Source organism: Ranitomeya imitator, chromosome 2, assembly GCF_032444005.1.
Source record: "Ranitomeya imitator isolate aRanImi1 chromosome 2, aRanImi1.pri, whole genome shotgun sequence".
Classification (NCBI taxonomy): Eukaryota; Metazoa; Chordata; class Amphibia; order Anura; family Dendrobatidae; genus Ranitomeya; species Ranitomeya imitator.
The window spans coordinates 38,173,930-38,190,866 of NC_091283.1; the positions used below are offsets into that span (position 1 = coordinate 38,173,930).

The 16,937-nt window shown below is 42.2% G+C and overlaps 1 protein-coding gene across 1 annotated transcript in view; it reads left to right on the forward strand.

The window, feature by feature from the left end:
• Positions 1 to 16,937, forward strand: part of LOC138661665 (immunoglobulin superfamily member 6-like) — a 33,855-nt gene that overhangs the window by 1,854 nt on the left and 15,064 nt on the right. The window contains exon 2 of the mRNA XM_069746507.1: positions 14,531 to 14,905. Coding sequence (XP_069602608.1) covers positions 14,531 to 14,905 — 375 coding nt within the window. The remainder of the gene's footprint in view (positions 1 to 14,530; positions 14,906 to 16,937) is intronic.

Sequence of the window (16,937 nt, forward strand, 5' to 3'; positions counted from 1 at the left end):
AAGACTACACATGTTTCTTCATCAGGCAAAGACTAAGGCTATGTGCACACGTTCAAGATTTCTCGCAGAAAATTCCTGAGAAAAACCGGACATTTTCTGCAAGAAATCCGCAAGAAATCTGCATGCGGTTTTGCTGCGTTTTTTTTTTTCTGGACATTTCCCAATGCATTTTGTAGTGGGAAATCCGCAAAAAAAACCCCGCAAAATTAATGAACATGCTGCGGTTTTTACCGCGATGTGTTTTTTTTGCGGGAAAAAACGCATCATGTGCACAAAACGTGCGGAATTCATTCTAAATGATGAGATGCTTATTGTATGCGTTTTTGTTTTTTTTTTTGCGGTTTTATAGCATCTTTTTTCCTATCGCCACGACAGCACCCACAACGAAAGAGGGGATCCGCCCACCTTCCGGACAGGAACCTACAGGTTAAAAAGGGGCGGTCCCCCTCGCCCTCCAGTTTGGGTTCCTGTCCGGACGGCGGGAGCCTACAGGTTTCGTTCTCTTACCCGGGTCCGCCAAGCCTCTGTGCGGTGTCTGGGGGGAACGGCAGAGTCGGGGGCCCGGAAGCAGCGTCGGGGGAAGTCCTGTGTCCAGCTTCCCCCTCGTCTGGCAAGGAGCGGTGGCGTTCCCGGGGGAAGGCACGCCGCCCTGGGTCGTCCACACGCGCGCGATGCTGCAGGAGCAGGTCGGCGCTTATGACCCGGAAGTGGACCAACGACTTCCGGAGGAGGCCGGGAGGAGGAGCGCGGGACCTTTGAAAAGAAGGCAGCGCTTGGTGAGTGGTGTGCGGCAACATGTCTTCCACAGGAGACGCCGAACACAGACAGGAGAACAGAGGAGCAGCAGCAGATCTCATAGTGGAGATGTGGCACGTGGGCAGCAGGTCCCTGGCAACCCGACATCACGTCGCACCTCACCCCCTCAGAAACCGGTACTCTAATTTCATCAGCAGTGGTGAGTGTTATATCTGAGCCATTGGCTGACAAAACGGTCTTCTATACTATGCTTTGTTGTAGGGGAAAAAGGTCTCAAAATCTAAGCATAAGCAGTGTGCGTTATGCACAGAGCCACTACCTGACACCTATTTAAAGAAATTATGTCAAACGTGTATATACCGTACGTTAGAGGAAGAGGCCCCCCTCCGTGTATCGGATTTGAGGGAAGTAATTAGGGAAGAAATAAAATTGTCCCTTAAATCTAGACAGCATGAGAAGAGCAGTATGGAGATGGTATCCGATTCCAGCCCTTCGTTGCAAGAGGGCGAGTGCTCGGAGAGTTCTTCACCATCCTCCTCAGATGAGGAGGGAAGGCCTTGCTTTTCCACTGACAATATGGAGACTTTAATTAAGGCAGTCCGTGCAACTATGGGGGTTGCAGAGAGTAAAGAACCGAAAACAACCCAGGAGATCATGTTCGCAGGGCTGAGCCAGAAAAGTCGCAAAGCTTTCCCGGTGGTAGATTCCATTAAAGATCTGGTCAAACGGTAGTGGGACAAGCTGGATAAAGGGTTCTTACCTTCGGCCGCAAAAAGGAGGTACCCCTTTGAGGATGACACCTTATCCCAGTGGATGAAGATCCCAAAAGTAGATGCGGCAGTAGCCTCTACCTCGAAAACAGCCTCGCTACCATTAGAGGATGTAGGACTCCTTAAAGATCCTTCAGACAGGAAGGCTGACATGCTCCTTAAGAAGTCGTGGGAAGCGTCATCTGGAGCCTTTAAGCCCGCAATCGCAGGCACCTGTACGGCTAGATCAATTATGGTCTGGGTAACTCAGCTGGAAGAACAGCTTAAAGCTAAAGTACCCAGGGATAAATTGTTAAATTCCCTGTCTCAGGTCAGAGAAGGAGCGGCTTATCTAGCGGATGCCTCGATTGATTCCCTGAAATTGGCTGCAAGATCAGCGGGTCTTTCAAATGCAGCCCGGCGGGCATTATGGCTAAAGACCTGGAAGGGGGATGCTCAGGCAAAAGCCAAATTGTGCTCCATTCCGTGTAGGGGTGAGTACCTATTCGGCCCGCTGCTGGATGACATCCTTGCAAAAGCAGAAGACAGAAAGAAGGGATTTCCTAAAACATTTAATCCCACTTTTAGGAATGCCTTCCGGAGACGCATGCCCTTCAGAAAATTCCAGTCAGACCAGCAGGGATATAATCGTGACTGGGAGACGTCGGATCAAAAGAAGAAAGGTGGATACTATAAGAACCCTTCATCTTTCTTAAGACGTAGACGTAATTACAGATAGAACAGATCTACCAGTAGGGGGAAGACTAAGGTTCTTCTCAGAGGAATGGAGAAAGATAACTTCTAGTGCCTGGATAATGGGGGTAGTTGAGTCAGGGTCAAAATTAGAATTTTTGAGAACTCCCCCAAATCATTTTGTAATAACATCGCTGGACACTCCGGCCCAACAACAGGCCTTAGAATTAGAGATTCATCAATTGCTTACAAAGCGAGTTATTGAAGTACCAAAACATCAGGAGAAGACGGGCTTTTATTCTCCGCTATTCTTAATCTCTAAACCTGATGGGTCCTTTAGGACTATCATAAATTTACGTAAATTGAATAAATATCTTCAGTACCACGCTTTTAAGATGGAATCCATTAAATCAACAACTAAGCTTTTGTTTCCTAGGTGCTACATGTCGGTCTTGGATCTAAAAGATGCGTACTAGCATCTTCCAGTTCACAGAAATCACCAGCAATTCCTCAGGATGGCAGTATGGGTAAACCATCAGATTAAACATTTCCAATTTTTGGCAATGCCCTTTGGCCTGTCCATGGCACCTAGAGTTTTTACTAAGGTTGTTTCGGAAGTAATGGCCGATATCAGGGAAAAGGAAACCCTTGTAGTGCCCTATCTAGACGATTTTTTAATAGTTGGAAATTCAATTGCTCAGTGTACGGCGAGGGTAAATGCCATAATATCATCCCTACAGGAACTCGGATGGATAATCAACTGGGAAAAGTCAAAACTGGAACCCACAAGACGTCAAATGTTCCTAGGAGTTCTTCTAGACTCAGAAGATCAGTCATCCTTCCTACCAGAAGAGAAGAAGCAGAAGATCATTCAAAGGATCATGGCCGTAAGGAAAGTTCCAAACTTAAGTTTAAGAGACGCAATGTCTCTACTAGGATCTTTGACTGCGTGTATATCGGCGGTGAGATGGGCTCAGGCTCATACCCGAATGCTTCAATACGAAGTTCTTCAAGCAGAGAAAGATCTTCACGGTGCTCTAAGCAGAAAGTTCAAATTATCACCCGCCACTCTTCACGATCTGAGATGGTGGCTCAATCTAGCACATTTGTCAAAAGGAGTTCTCTGGACCATCACTCCGGACAATGTAGTTACAACAGATGCCAGTCCGTTCGGTTGGGGAGCCCATATGGGAGACATTCTAACCCAAGGGCGATGGTCGATTCAAGAGTCCCAGAATTCCTCAAATCTAAGAGAGCTTGCTGCAGTCAATCAGGCTCTTCTTTGCTTACTACCATCCCTGAGGAATTCGCATGTACAGATACAAACAGACAATATGACTGTGGTAGCCTACATCAATCATCAGGGGGGGACAAGGTCACGATCCCTAATGACCACTACAGCACAGATATTGTCTGGCCGAGAATCACTTACAATCCCTGTCAGCAGTTCACATAAAAGGGGAACTCAATATAGAGGCGGACTATCTCAGTCGCCATTCCCTTCGTCAGGGAGAGTGGTCCCTAAACCAACAGATATTCGATCAAATAGTCAATCTGTTGGGATTGCCGATAATAGATCTATTTGCTACGAGGAAGGTCAGGAGGTTCGCATCCTTACACATAGTAGACCAACCATTCATAGTGGATTCACTTCGTGTCCGTTGGGACTTCCAGCTGGCATATGCCTTTCCCCCAATGTGTCTGATTCCGATAGTTCTCAGAAAGATCCGGGAGGAAAGAGCCAGAGTGATTTTAATCGCCCCCTTCTGGCCCAGGAGGCCTTGGTTCTCTCTCCTCAGGACAATGTCTGTGTCCGATCCCTGGGTGTTGCCAGTGGTTCCAGAACTCCTTTCTCAAGGTCCATTTCGTCATCCAAATTTGGAGACTCTTCACTTAACGGCTTGGAACTTGAGAGGGAGCTTCTGAGGGAGAGGGGGTTCTCTAATGCTTTAATAGCCACCTTATTGAAAAGCAGAAAGGAGGTCACTACGAAGATCTATACAAAAATTTGGAAGAAATTCCTTATGTTTTATCAGCAACCATTAGGAGATAAGGCTCCGATTTCAGCTATTTTAGAATTCCTTCAGAAAGGCTGGGAATTGGGTTTAGCAGTCAACACTCTAAGAGTTCATGTTTCAGCCTTGGGAGCTCTATATAACAGTGATATAGCTGGTAATAGATGGGTTGCTAGGTTTATTAAGGCATGTCAGCGTTCTAACCCAATCCATATTGTAAGAATACCCCCTTGGGATTTAAATTTTGGTGCTTGAGGCGTTGACTGAACCTCCTTTCGAGCCATTAGACTCTATTTCGATAAAAAATTTAACCTTAAAAACAGCTCTACTTTTAGCATTAACGTCTGCCAGGAGGGTCAGTGATATACATGCGCTATCAGTAGATCCTCCCTATCTAATAATTCTACAGGATAAGATTATCTTAAAACCTGATCCTGCATATTTACCAAAAGTAGCAACTAAATTTCATAGAAGTCAGGAGATTTATTTACCATCTTTCTATGAAAATCCAGGTTCAGAAGAGAAGAAAAAATATCATACCCTAGATGTAAAGAGGGCGATATTAGAATACTTGGATAGGACACAAAGCTGGAGGCAGAGTAGGGCTCTGTTTGTTTGTTTCTTTCCAGAATCGGAAAAAGGGTTCTGGTGTCACGAAGAACTCTATCGCTAGATGGATTAGAGAAGCGATATGTCTTGCCTACTCTGCCAGGGGAGTAACACCACCAGAAGGCATCAGGGCGCACTCCACTTGGGCTATGGCATCATCCTGGGCGGAGAAGGCAGATGTCCCCATTGAAATGATATGTAAGGCGGCAACTTGGTCATCACCTTCCACCTTTTATAAGCACTATCGCCTTGATCTATCTGCCAATTCCAGCTTACAGTTTGGCCGTTCAGTACTTAGTGCTGTGGTCCCTCCCAGTTAAATAGTCTTTGAAAGTCTCTCGTTGTGGGTGCTGTCGTGGCGATAGGAAAACCGGTTTTTACGTACCGGTAATAGGATTTTAGAGTCCACGACAGCACCCATACATTCCCCCCCGTATTTAGTTACTTATTCCTGCACTCTGTTGGAAGGTGTGCCTTAGAGATCACTCTATAGAGGTGGTGGTATTTAGTAGTGTTTAAGATAATATTGTCATGTACTGATTCATTGGCGGTATCCCTTGTACTCTGGAACACAAACTGGAGGGCGAGGGGGACCGCCCCTTTTTAACCTGTAGGTTCCTGTCCGGAAGGTGGGCGGATCCCCTCTCTCGTTGTGGGTGCTGTCGTGGACTCTGTAAAATCCTATTACGTAAAAACCGGTATCGGTAAAAACCGCGAAAAAACAGCAACGTGTGCAACACAGCCTAACGCAAATTCTTAAGAATCACATATTTAAGCACAACATAGCACAGAAAAAAAAGGGGGGGGGGAACCATGGATAAGACGGGTGACATGAAGCAGAATTACCATGAGTGATAAACAGTTAGGTCCATAAATATTGGGCCAGTTCTTAGATAAGGATTGTTTTATTGTCCTCTGATTAGGGTCTCTGTTGTGATTACCCCTCATAGTCTGAGAGGCGAGTTCCTTAGTTGATGTAAAAAGACATAAATCCATGCAACACATTCATTCCTGCCTTGAGACTGTCAAAGGTCGTCATCAATTTGTATTCCCAGACTCTTCTGTCTCTGAGATTTGAAGTTACCTTTTAACACAAGTAATTTCATGTCCATAATGCTATGATTTGGGAGACAGAAATGTATTGCCACAGGTAGATCCATTCTTTTTTCTCTTATTGTGTGGCGATGAGAGTTCATCCTTGTTCTCAGTTTCTGCCCTGTCTCCCCCACATACAGACCCCCAGTTGGACATTTAGTACAAATAATTAAGTACACCACATTAGAAGTGACGCAGCTGAAAGTACCTGGGATCTTGTAGTCCTGATGTGAATTGGGGATCTTTATCTTGTCCGTGGTCATTATAAATGGACAGGTTTTACATTTTTTCTGGTTGCAAGGAAAGGTACCTGCAGCTGTTGGAGAGGACAGGGAGCTCTTGACAATGATGCTTCTTAGATTTGGGGGCTGCCTAAAACACAGTAGTGGGGGGTCTGGAAAAATGGATTGTAAGCGGGCATCTTTTTGTAGTAAAGGTTGTAATTTCCATGCAGCTCCCCTTAGCACCTCCAGATTTGGATTGTAGGTAACAACTAGAGGCACCCGGTTATTTTCTTCTTTAGCTTTGTAATGTAGCAGGTGATTCCTTGATATTCTGGTGGCTCTTGTGATCTTGTTTTCAATTGTTCTTGGATGGTAGCCCTGATTCAAAAAGGTCTTTCTGAGGCGACCAAGGTGTTCATCCCTATCCACTGGGTTGGAACATATACGATTGTATCTGATGGCTTGGCTGTAGACAATAGAGTTTATGTGTTTTGGATGGAAACTGTCCCATTTAAGGTATGTTGGACGGTCGATTGGCTTCTGATACAGGGATGTCTCTATTTTGATGAAGAGACCTGTGTAGTCTCGAAAGCTTGCAATTTATTACCATCTTTTCAGTTAGCCATTAAAAGGTATCAACCACTGAGGACTCTCAATTCTAAACATTTTTTTGTCTACTGGCTAACACGGTACAAAGATATATATCTTTCCTGTACAAAAAACATTGAAATTCTGCCAGAAAGTGTTAACATTCTGGATGTTTTAGTGGCAATTCAATTTATTTTTTTTTTACATTTTTTTTAAATAATTTTACAACTAAAAAATAAAAAAAGTGTAACACAATTTTGAAATGTTCCGTGACCAGAATAGAACATTTATACAACATGTCATTGTCTGTTCAGATTAATATGTAGAGCAATCAACTGTTCAAGAAAAAAGGGGGATTGTGATCAAAATGTGATCAAAATAAGTTGTAATAGTGTCATCAAATGTAAATGAATAAAATATCCAAAATTCGGCTCTTTACAAAAAAAGAAAAATTATATAATATTGTTGTGTTCTGGTTACAGAACATTTCAAAATTGTTACATGTTTTTAGTTGTAAGATTTAGAACCACTTTTTTACATATTAATTTTTTTTTAATTATATGCCAGTATTTTTTTTAATTTTTTTTTTACAGTTTGTATAGTGAAAGAGCCACATTTAAGCAAGAAAACTCCATTTCTTCATTTTGGATAGTGACCTTTAGGCCACATTTGCCATGGGTTCTGCAGGATCCAAGTATAATTATTGGATAATTTATATATTGGTGTTGTCAAGAAAGTTTTTTTTTTTTTTTTTTTCTTCTTGCAGGGAAACATCTTCTTTAATAAACAAGCATATATGATATGTGATTCAGAAATTGGTAAATTACCCAATTTAGATGCAGTGATTGATTTTCTGTTTTGTGCACTTTTGCTGGTCCTTTATCTTGCAAAGAAGATTGTGTTTTTTTTTTTAATTTTTTTTTTTTCTGCTGACTTTGTACATGATGTACATTAAACTAAAGGGTTACATTCGTCCTATAATTTACAATTCTAAAACTACAGCTTGAAAGAAAATACCAAACATGTTCTTATGGCTATCACTTACTCTAGTTGTCGAGAGGATCCAATAATAACCGAAAAATAGAATAATTGAAGTTACATTTTTAAATCGAAAACAGAGTGTAGAACGCCATGCCTAGGAATCCTACAGACATACTTCTGATCTAAGGAAGATAAAAACACAGGAAATGTAGATACCGACCTAATAGATCCTGTATGGTGCATAAAAAGTTCAGTCGACAGTGCATTTGTGGCATTTTTGCAAAATCACAGCATGCACGATTGATTACTTTATTTTTTTTCCTTAATCGTAGACCTCCATTCTACCAATCTGGGAACCAAGGACATTCACAGAACTTGGTCATGGGTTCCTTTTTTTTTTTTTTTTTTTTTTAATATTCCCGCAAGATTGCACGAAGCATTTGTTTCCGAAATGTATTGGACACAGTCAGGGAACATAAGAAGGAGACTGTGTACATAGGAGCCCTAGTTACAGGGGAAAATGACACAAGTCACTGGCATGGCGATACGTAGCTGGCAAAAATGAGAACAGAATAATTAATATTCTATATAATTTATAGATTATTAGAAATGATTCGAATCTCATTTTTGCCAGCTGTGTAGCGCTCTGCCGGTGACTTGTCGTTCTAGAGTTGTTTTCCCATGGAACTAGATTATTCTTTCAGGATGTACAATAAGAAATTATTATATTGTGCTACCGTGTTAGCCCGAAAAAAACTATGTAAATACTTTTATGCCAAAAAATTACAAAAGTGTTCGTTCCAGTTTTCAGGCTCCTTCATCAGGCGGGTTTACAAGTGAAGTAATTTGGGACAAATTAGGGAAAAAATATATAATAATTTTGGATATTCTGGTAGTGTGGATATGTAATAAAATAGGTTTTTTTTCTCTTGCGTAGAATGTGTAGTATCAAATATGTATTCGAGATGCATGATGCTATGCATTCTATGCATAAAAAAAAACAAACACTTTTATTACGCCTCCACACTACCGGTGGAATATCAAAAAGACTTACCGTATATACTCGTGTATAAGCCGAGGGGGGTCTTTTTCAGCCAAAAAAGGGACTGAATAACTCCTGCTTATACACGAATCATTGTCCCAGTGCGGAGGTCCCCGGCGTTTCCAGAACATGTCCGCGCTCCGCTGCAGCCTTGGTAAGTGTGTCGGTGGCTGCTGACAGGACTGGCGGTCGGCTTTGGCACCGGGATAAGTGCCGGGGTCCTGAGCAGGCAGGGACACCGGCGTGCTATGGGGGCCATGTACCTGTGCCGCTCAGGCCCCCGGCACTTGCGATATTTACCTGTCCCCATTCCACCGCCGCGCTGTCTTCCGCGTCCTCCAGCTGTGACGTTCAGGTCAGAAGATGCGATGACGTGATCAGTGTGCGCCCTCTGCCTGAACAGTCACTGCAGAGAACCGGCGAAGCTGAGGGGCAGCGACAAGAGGTGAGTATGTCATTTTTTTTTTTTCGATTGCAGCAGATATACAGTACGGTAAGGCTACTTTCACACATCAGGATTTTTGTTTCAGGCACAATCCGGCAATTTTTGAAAAAAAAAAAAAAAGAATTAGTTTTGTTTTTACGCCAGATCCGTTTTTTTCCCATAGATGGCCTGATGGCCAGACGTTCCATCAGTTTTGTTTTTTTTTCCACATCCATCCGAATAGCCGTTTCTGGCAGCCGGATAAAACGTCCAGATGGACTTTTTTTTGTGCGGCGAAAAAAGTGCAGAGTGACAGAACGGGCCAAAAATGCATGGAACGGAGATGTGAAACATTGAATCCGGTTCTTAAGGCATTTTGCATTGAAATCAAGCAGATTTTCCGTCCTGGGGTCTCTCTTTCCCTCATCACTGCATTCCCGGGTTAAAAATAGAAAAACGGATCCAGCTAAAAAACGGATCAGTTGCATCAGTTTTCCACTATTTGCAACGGATCCATTTTTTTTTTTTTTTTAAATTTGCCGGATTGTGCCTGAAAGAAAAAACCTGATGTGTGAAAGTAGCCTAAGCATATCCGCATAAACTAGACTGATGATGATGGGCATTATATTGGGCCTATTTTGTATGGAGCATCTTATGGGCCCGTTATGAACTGCATGGAGTATTATATGGGGCTCCTGATTCAATATGGATATTCAAAAACACTTAACCTACTGATGTCTCAATTTTACTTTTATTGGTATCTATTTTTAGCTGCTGCATTTCCCACCCTAGGCTTATACTCGAGTCATTAAGTAAAGTACAAATAAACGATTTTTGGAAAATTTCTGTTCCTCAAATAGTTGATATGAATTACTTGAGACCACTAGAATACATTTTATCTATCTTATCTAGATTTATATTTTTAAAAGCTGATATATTTTATATTCTAAACATTGACACCACTACTTCATACACCTACCCTTACAAGTAAAAACAAGCCATTGTATGTTTTGTTTTGTTTTTTTTTTTCTATTTTATTTTTTGTGTTCTATTGTTTGCAGCTCTGTGGAAATGATACAATTTTATCGCATTCTAATTTTGTGGTTTATTGTTGTTTTTTATTAAACACAGCACTGGTGATAGGTTATATGTTATATTGGTTTATGTGTTTGTCAGCGTTCACACCTTTAGGCTGGCTTCACATGTCTGAGTTTTACAGTCCGTGTATGGACCACGATTTCTGGCCTGACCTCGAGAAAATCTTTGAAGAAATAAGCAAATGATGGAAAAAAATATTAGTTTTCAGGTAGACAAATATTTAGGAAAATAGTTTAGAAAACTGTTCTCTACTAGGTTTACCAAACTATTTTTTTTTTTGTCCTCTGTTTCTTGGTACTTGTACTTTGATTCCTAATATTGACTACTAACTATTGATGAGCGAACATGCTTCTGTGCTAAGAGTATCTTCGGAGTGCTTGAATACTATGTTCGAGTCTCAGCGGCTGTTCGAAAGCTGCAACACATGCAGGGATTGTTGCGTTGCGTCTGTTGAGCAACCAGGAGACGTGCAGCCGCGGGGACTCAAACATACGGTAGTATTCGAGCACTCCCGAGATACTCGATTAGCCCCAAGCATGCTCTGATAAATTCTTATTTGAGCACGTTTGCTCATCACTACTACTAACCTTTCCCCCTGTGCTGATGACTCCTGGCTAGGTTCCCTACTTCTCTATTGTTCACCTGCTACTAATCAATAACTATTCTGAGTAGGCTTGAGCGAAACGGATCGGACAAATTCAAAAGTCGCCGACTTTTGGCAAAGTCGGGTTTCATGAAACCCGACCCGATCCTAGTGTGGGATCGGCCATGCGGTCGGCAATCTTCGCGCCAAAGTCGCGTTTCGTATGATGCGCTTGGCCCCATTTTTTCAGCCAATGAAGGAGCGTGGGCAGAGTGATGACATAGGTCTTAGGGGCGTGCACGCCTATCGCCATCTTCTCGCTTGTGCGCTGTAGCGATTTGCAATGTGTAACACCAGCTTTTCTGTTGAGAGAGAGAGAGAGATTTCCCATTGACTTTGCATTGTGTTTCGTGTTTTGGTCGATCCCCGACTTTTCGCGATAATCGGCCGATTTCACTCGACTTTTGAGATAGTCGGGTTTCGCGAAACCCCACTCGACCCTAAAAAAGTAAGTCGCTCAACCCTAATTCTGAGTATTCTGAGGACAATGACCTGGAAAATCGATACTTTTTATTTTTTGGGGTAATTTTTTTTATATAATAGACATTGGATATCGTGCCCAGTTTTATGAACTGTCCATGAATTTATGGATGTTTGTTACTCTGAATAGTATAGATGTTGTGTGCAGATGTTGCACTTGTATTCGCTTTGCTTCTTTGACTATTTCATGTTTTGTTTTTGTAAATCCATCATACGGTTTTAGAGAGATTAGCATTTTTTTTTTAGTTCTACCTTTTTGTTTTCTTTACTAAACAGGCGAGACTCTCGGGATCCTCTGGGGCGTGTCTTTAGGCTGCATGATTAACCTGTGAGCCGCACCACCACTTAATAAACAGGCACATAACTCTAGAACTGTATGGCGGGTTTAAAAGAAAAAAAAAATCTGTAATTCTCGGGGGAGCAGCAGGAATGAAATAGGAGCAAAAACTGCACACTATTGACCTGGTGACAGCTCCTCTTTATTGTCTAAAATCAAGTCTCACAAACGAAATGGTTAAATCTTGATGGAGGTAGAGTCTCGGTGGGTCACGGTGCTATGTCTCCGCGTCTAGTTTTATTGTAGTTGGCTGTATATGGGAAATTATGTGAAAATGGGTCCTTGGCAGCCACATCGCATGTATGTCTAATACAACATACAGAACTGGTGGTCCACTAAAAGCCACGCGAGAATGAAGTGGGTCATCTATTATCCTCATGACCACAGAGGGTTCTTCTAAGTAGCAGCTCGGTCTGAGAAAGAACGTGAGACATTAGTCACTGTGTGAATCTTACGTCTTAGTCTTGATGTTCTTATTTCTAAATATGATTATTTCTAATGATGCATTAAGCCCCACGCACTGAAGAACATATTTTAAAGTCTAAATTTCTTGACAAAATAACATAACAGGTACTACCCTCTCGGTTATACCTTTACAGGAAGCTTCCTGTGTGAAGCCACGATCTACTCCAATTGGTCTACACCTGTCAATCATATTATCACTTCTTGACTCTGTGACCACAGATTGTGAGCTTAGAGTAGATGATGGAAGACAGAACGTCCTAATGGGCATAACGCTATAGGGATTTTGTATTGGAATTAAAGACGTTATGGATTTAACAATCTCTTTCTACCCCAGTGATATCATCAAAGGTTTCACATGCTAAGTGAGCATTTTGGGCAAACCGTAATCCCATCAGGTTAACTTGGTCTTCTCGTTCCTTTTCTTTGCTGTTTGTTTTTAAAAGTTGGCCCATGTACCAGGTTCTTGGTCACTTTTTCATTCAGTAATAAACTGAAGGACTGCATGACCCCAAAGGCCTATTCTCTAAAGACTGAGACTCGAGTAGAGCGAGAGGATCTCTTCCTATTTTCGGAATACTCTTCGGGAAGAAGACCTTGTTTTAGTAAGTTTTGCCTCCTAGAGACCAAATCAGTCTGACGCCACTTCCGGATGGTTTCTCTCAGTGCTGCTTCAGGTGCTTGACTGGTCTCTCCCTTATGAATACATAGGAACTTGTACATCATATCTTTGAAAATGTCCCTTTAAATGCTCCAGTGTTTCAGAGAATATTATACCTGGGTACAATCATGCTGCCCATACTATGGGCTGCATGAATCACCTGACAGGTTCCCTTTAAGGGTAAGTTCACACAGGGCGTTTTTGCTGCTTTTTTTTTTTTTCTGCAGTAAAACCTGATCTTCTTGGCAGGAAAGAAGCTGCGTCAAAAACGAAGGTTTATGTGCATTTTTTTTCTCTTTGTACATGGTAATGTCCTAGAATTTTCAGCGGCAAAAATGCAGCAAATAATGATACCTGTGTTTTTGCTGCATTTTTTTTTCAACACCCCTTCAAGTCAATGGGTGAAAAACGCAGTAAAAATGCTGAGTGACATTCTGTGTCCAAAAAACGCAGCAACGTGCAAAATACTGATCACACAAAAACCCAATGTGTGTGCATGAGATTTCTGAAATCTCATAGGCTTTGCTGGTACTGTAAAACGCAGCTGAAAATTAGCATAAAAAAAGCAGCAAAAACGCCCTGTGTGAACATACCCCAAAGAGGACCTGTCACTTGCTCAAAGAATTGATGTAAAAATCCCTGAGCTCCCCTGATCCTGCTGCTATTTTCTGTTTCGCACTGTGACAGTCTATTGCAGAGATATTCACATTTGTTGCTTTTGGAGCGCAGTATGTGAAATCACTGCTTGTAGTGCAAGTGAGCGTTTTTTTCAGAGACTTCCCTCTGGATGTGTGATTTTTACCGCTCCCTCTTAGACGCTGCCAATCCCAGCTCAGCAGTTGATCTAGCAGTCTGACAGCCACAGATACTGAGCTGTGGTTCTTTGCGTCTGGGAGGGATGGGTGAAAGTGTATGCCTCCAGAGAAGATTCAGAAGAAATACTCAGTTGCACTACAAGCAGAGATTTCACATACTGCTCTCCAGAATCAACAAATGTGAATATCTCTGCAATGGAGCAATGCAGCCCAAAATGAAAAACAGCAGCTGAAGTAGGGGCGCTCAGGGATTTTTACAAGGAATTTAATTTTTTGCATAACAGGTGTTCTTTAAGTTCTGTAACCTGCATAATTGAGCTCAGCGTTTAGTGCAGTGCTCATATATGTTAGTATTGTAGCCTGACCACCTTTCCCGTGACAGTAGATGAGGGAGAAAAGGATCAGGATATTGGAATTTCAACAGTCGATCCTTTTTGTTTTCAGGGTAGCTAAGACATTGACCGGGGAACCTGGCACTAGTTTTCTTCCTCTTACCGTTGAAAAAAACATGACCACTCTTTCGAGTTGAGTGCCCGTGTGTAAGGGTGAATCTGTGGAAATGGTTATCTGCGCAACAAATTTTAGGCCAAAAGCCATCTTTCGTATGGCCAGCTTAAAGTTGAAGAGGTGATTTTTAACTATGGTGTCACTTGGGGAAATTTAACAATGCGACTTTAGCAGAATAATGTTGCATCATTGTCATCGGTAAAGAAGTTGGAAATCAAACTGCAACTGTAATGGTCAAACATGCATTTGGCTAAGTGGTGAATGATCATATCTTCTGTCAGCCATTCAAAGGTTGTTCAACCATCGACCTACTTCTATCGAATGTTTATGGCCATCTCTACTACTTTACAGGAGCTGTCCAAGAAGGATTGGTGGTGACACAACCAGAGAACATGACCGCAGAAGTTGGGAAGTCGGTGACCATCAATTGCTCATTTACATCTGAGTCTCCTTCCTACTCTGTGACATGGTCCATAGGGTGCATTATTACCCAGAACCTTCAGTATAACCCGTGTTACCAGCGTAGGGTAAACATCTCCTTCCAAGATGCTGTCCAAACGCCACACAAGTCAAAAGAACCCACCTATGAGGGGAAGACCACAATCACTATCAACAACCTGACAGAGAACGATTCAGGAAAGTTCTGCTGTCATATAAATTCTGTGAGTAAGACTGGAACCGGAACTGGGACCAGACTGGAGGTCACTCGGAAATCATGTTTTTCAGGTATTTTATGAGCAGTAGTTTATGTCCGCATCGATTGAATTGTAAGTGTAACTTGGCCTAGGAGCCCTAGATTACGGTACTTTGTATCAGAGGAAGGCAAAAAATACAACTTAAGAAATTTGCCATAAAAGGATGGAGACCTGACTCCATTTGGACCCAAGTTTGTAGAGAAAGTTGATTAAGCATTTTGTATACTTTTCTATAACCCTTATGTTATTTTCTTGATACTATCGTGATAATTTTGGAGAAGACCCTGGTGGACCTATCTAGGCTTGTACAAGGTCAGTCTTCCTAGCGTTCATCCATCAAGCCACCATGGCTCGAGATCGAGCCGAAGGCTGTTAACATATTTATTATTATTAAACACAATTAGCTATTCTACAGTGTCACTACTTTCACAAAAAAACCCACAAAGCCTTTCTCAAATTTGAGATTTTACTCCTTATTCCATTGGCTAGAGATGGATGTGGTGAAATTGTGAATAAAATGCAATTCTGCATGTTTTTTTTTTTTTTTTTTTTTTACAGCATTCATTCTGTCATAAAAATGTCCCTGAATCATGATTCACTAGATCAGTACAATTACAGTGATACCAAACTTTAATCGATTTTTATATATATATATATATATATATATATATATATATATATATATATATATATATATATATATATACCAGTACAGACCAAAAGTTTGGACACACCTTCTTGTTTAAAGATTTTTCTTTATTTTCATGACTATAAAAATTGTACATTCACACTGAAGGCATCAAAACTATGAATTAACACATGTGGAATTATATACTTAAAGGGAACCTATCATCCCAAAAATCGCGGGTGAGTTAAGCCCACCGGCATCAGGGGCTTATCTGCAGCATTCTGTAATGCTGTAGATAAGCCCCCGATGTTACCTGAAAGAGGAGAAAAAGACGTTAGATTATACTCACCCAGGGGCGGTCCCGCTGCTGGTCAGGTCGGATGGGTGTCTCTGGTCTGCTGCAGCGCCTCCCATCTTCTTTCCATGACGTCCTCTTCTGATCTTCAGCCACGACTCCGGCGCAGGCGTACTTTGTCTGCCCTGTTGAGGGCAGAGCAAAGTACTGCAGTGCGCAGGCGCCGGGACTCTCTGACCTTTCCGGCGCCTGCGCACTGCAGTACTTTGTTGTGCCCTCAACAGGGCAGACAAAGTACGCCTGCGCCGGAGCCGTGGCTGAAGATCAGAAGAGGACGTCATGGAAAGAAGATGGGAGGCGCCGCAGCGTACCAGAGACGCCCATCTGACCTGACCAGCAGCGGGACCGCCCCTGGGTAAGTATAATCGAACGTCTTTTTCTCCTCTTTCAGGTAACATCGGGGGCTTATCTACAGCATTACAGAATGCTGTAGATAAGCCCCTGATGCCGGTGGGCTTGCCTCACCTGCGATTTTCGGGGTGACAGGTTCCCTTTAACAAAAAAGTGTGAAACAACTGAAATTATGTCTTATATTCTAGGTTCTTCAAAGTAGCCACCTTTTGCTTTGATGACTACTTTGAACACTCTTGGCATTCTCTTGATGAGCTTCAAGAGGTAGTCACCAGGAATGGTTTTCACTTCACAGGTGTGCCCTGTCAGGTTTAACAAGTGGGATTTCTTGCCTTATAAATGGGGTTGGGACATCAGTTATGTTGAGCAGAAGTCTGGTGGATACACAGCTGATAGTCCTACTGAATAGACTGTTAGAATTTGTATTATGGCAAGAAAAAAGCAGCTAAGTAAAGAAAAACGAGTGGCCATCATTACTTTAAGAAATGAAGGTAAATCAGTCTGAAAAATTGGGAAAACTTTGAAAGTGTCCCCAAGTGTAGTGGCAAAAACCATCAAGCGCTACAAAGAAACTGGCTCACATGAGGACCGCCCCAGGAAAGGAAGACCAAGAGTCACCTCTGCTTCTGAGGATAAGTTTATCCGAGTCACCAGCCTCAGAAATCACAGGTTAACAGCAGCTCAGATTAGAGACCAGGTCAATGCCGCACAGAGTTCTAGCAGCAGACA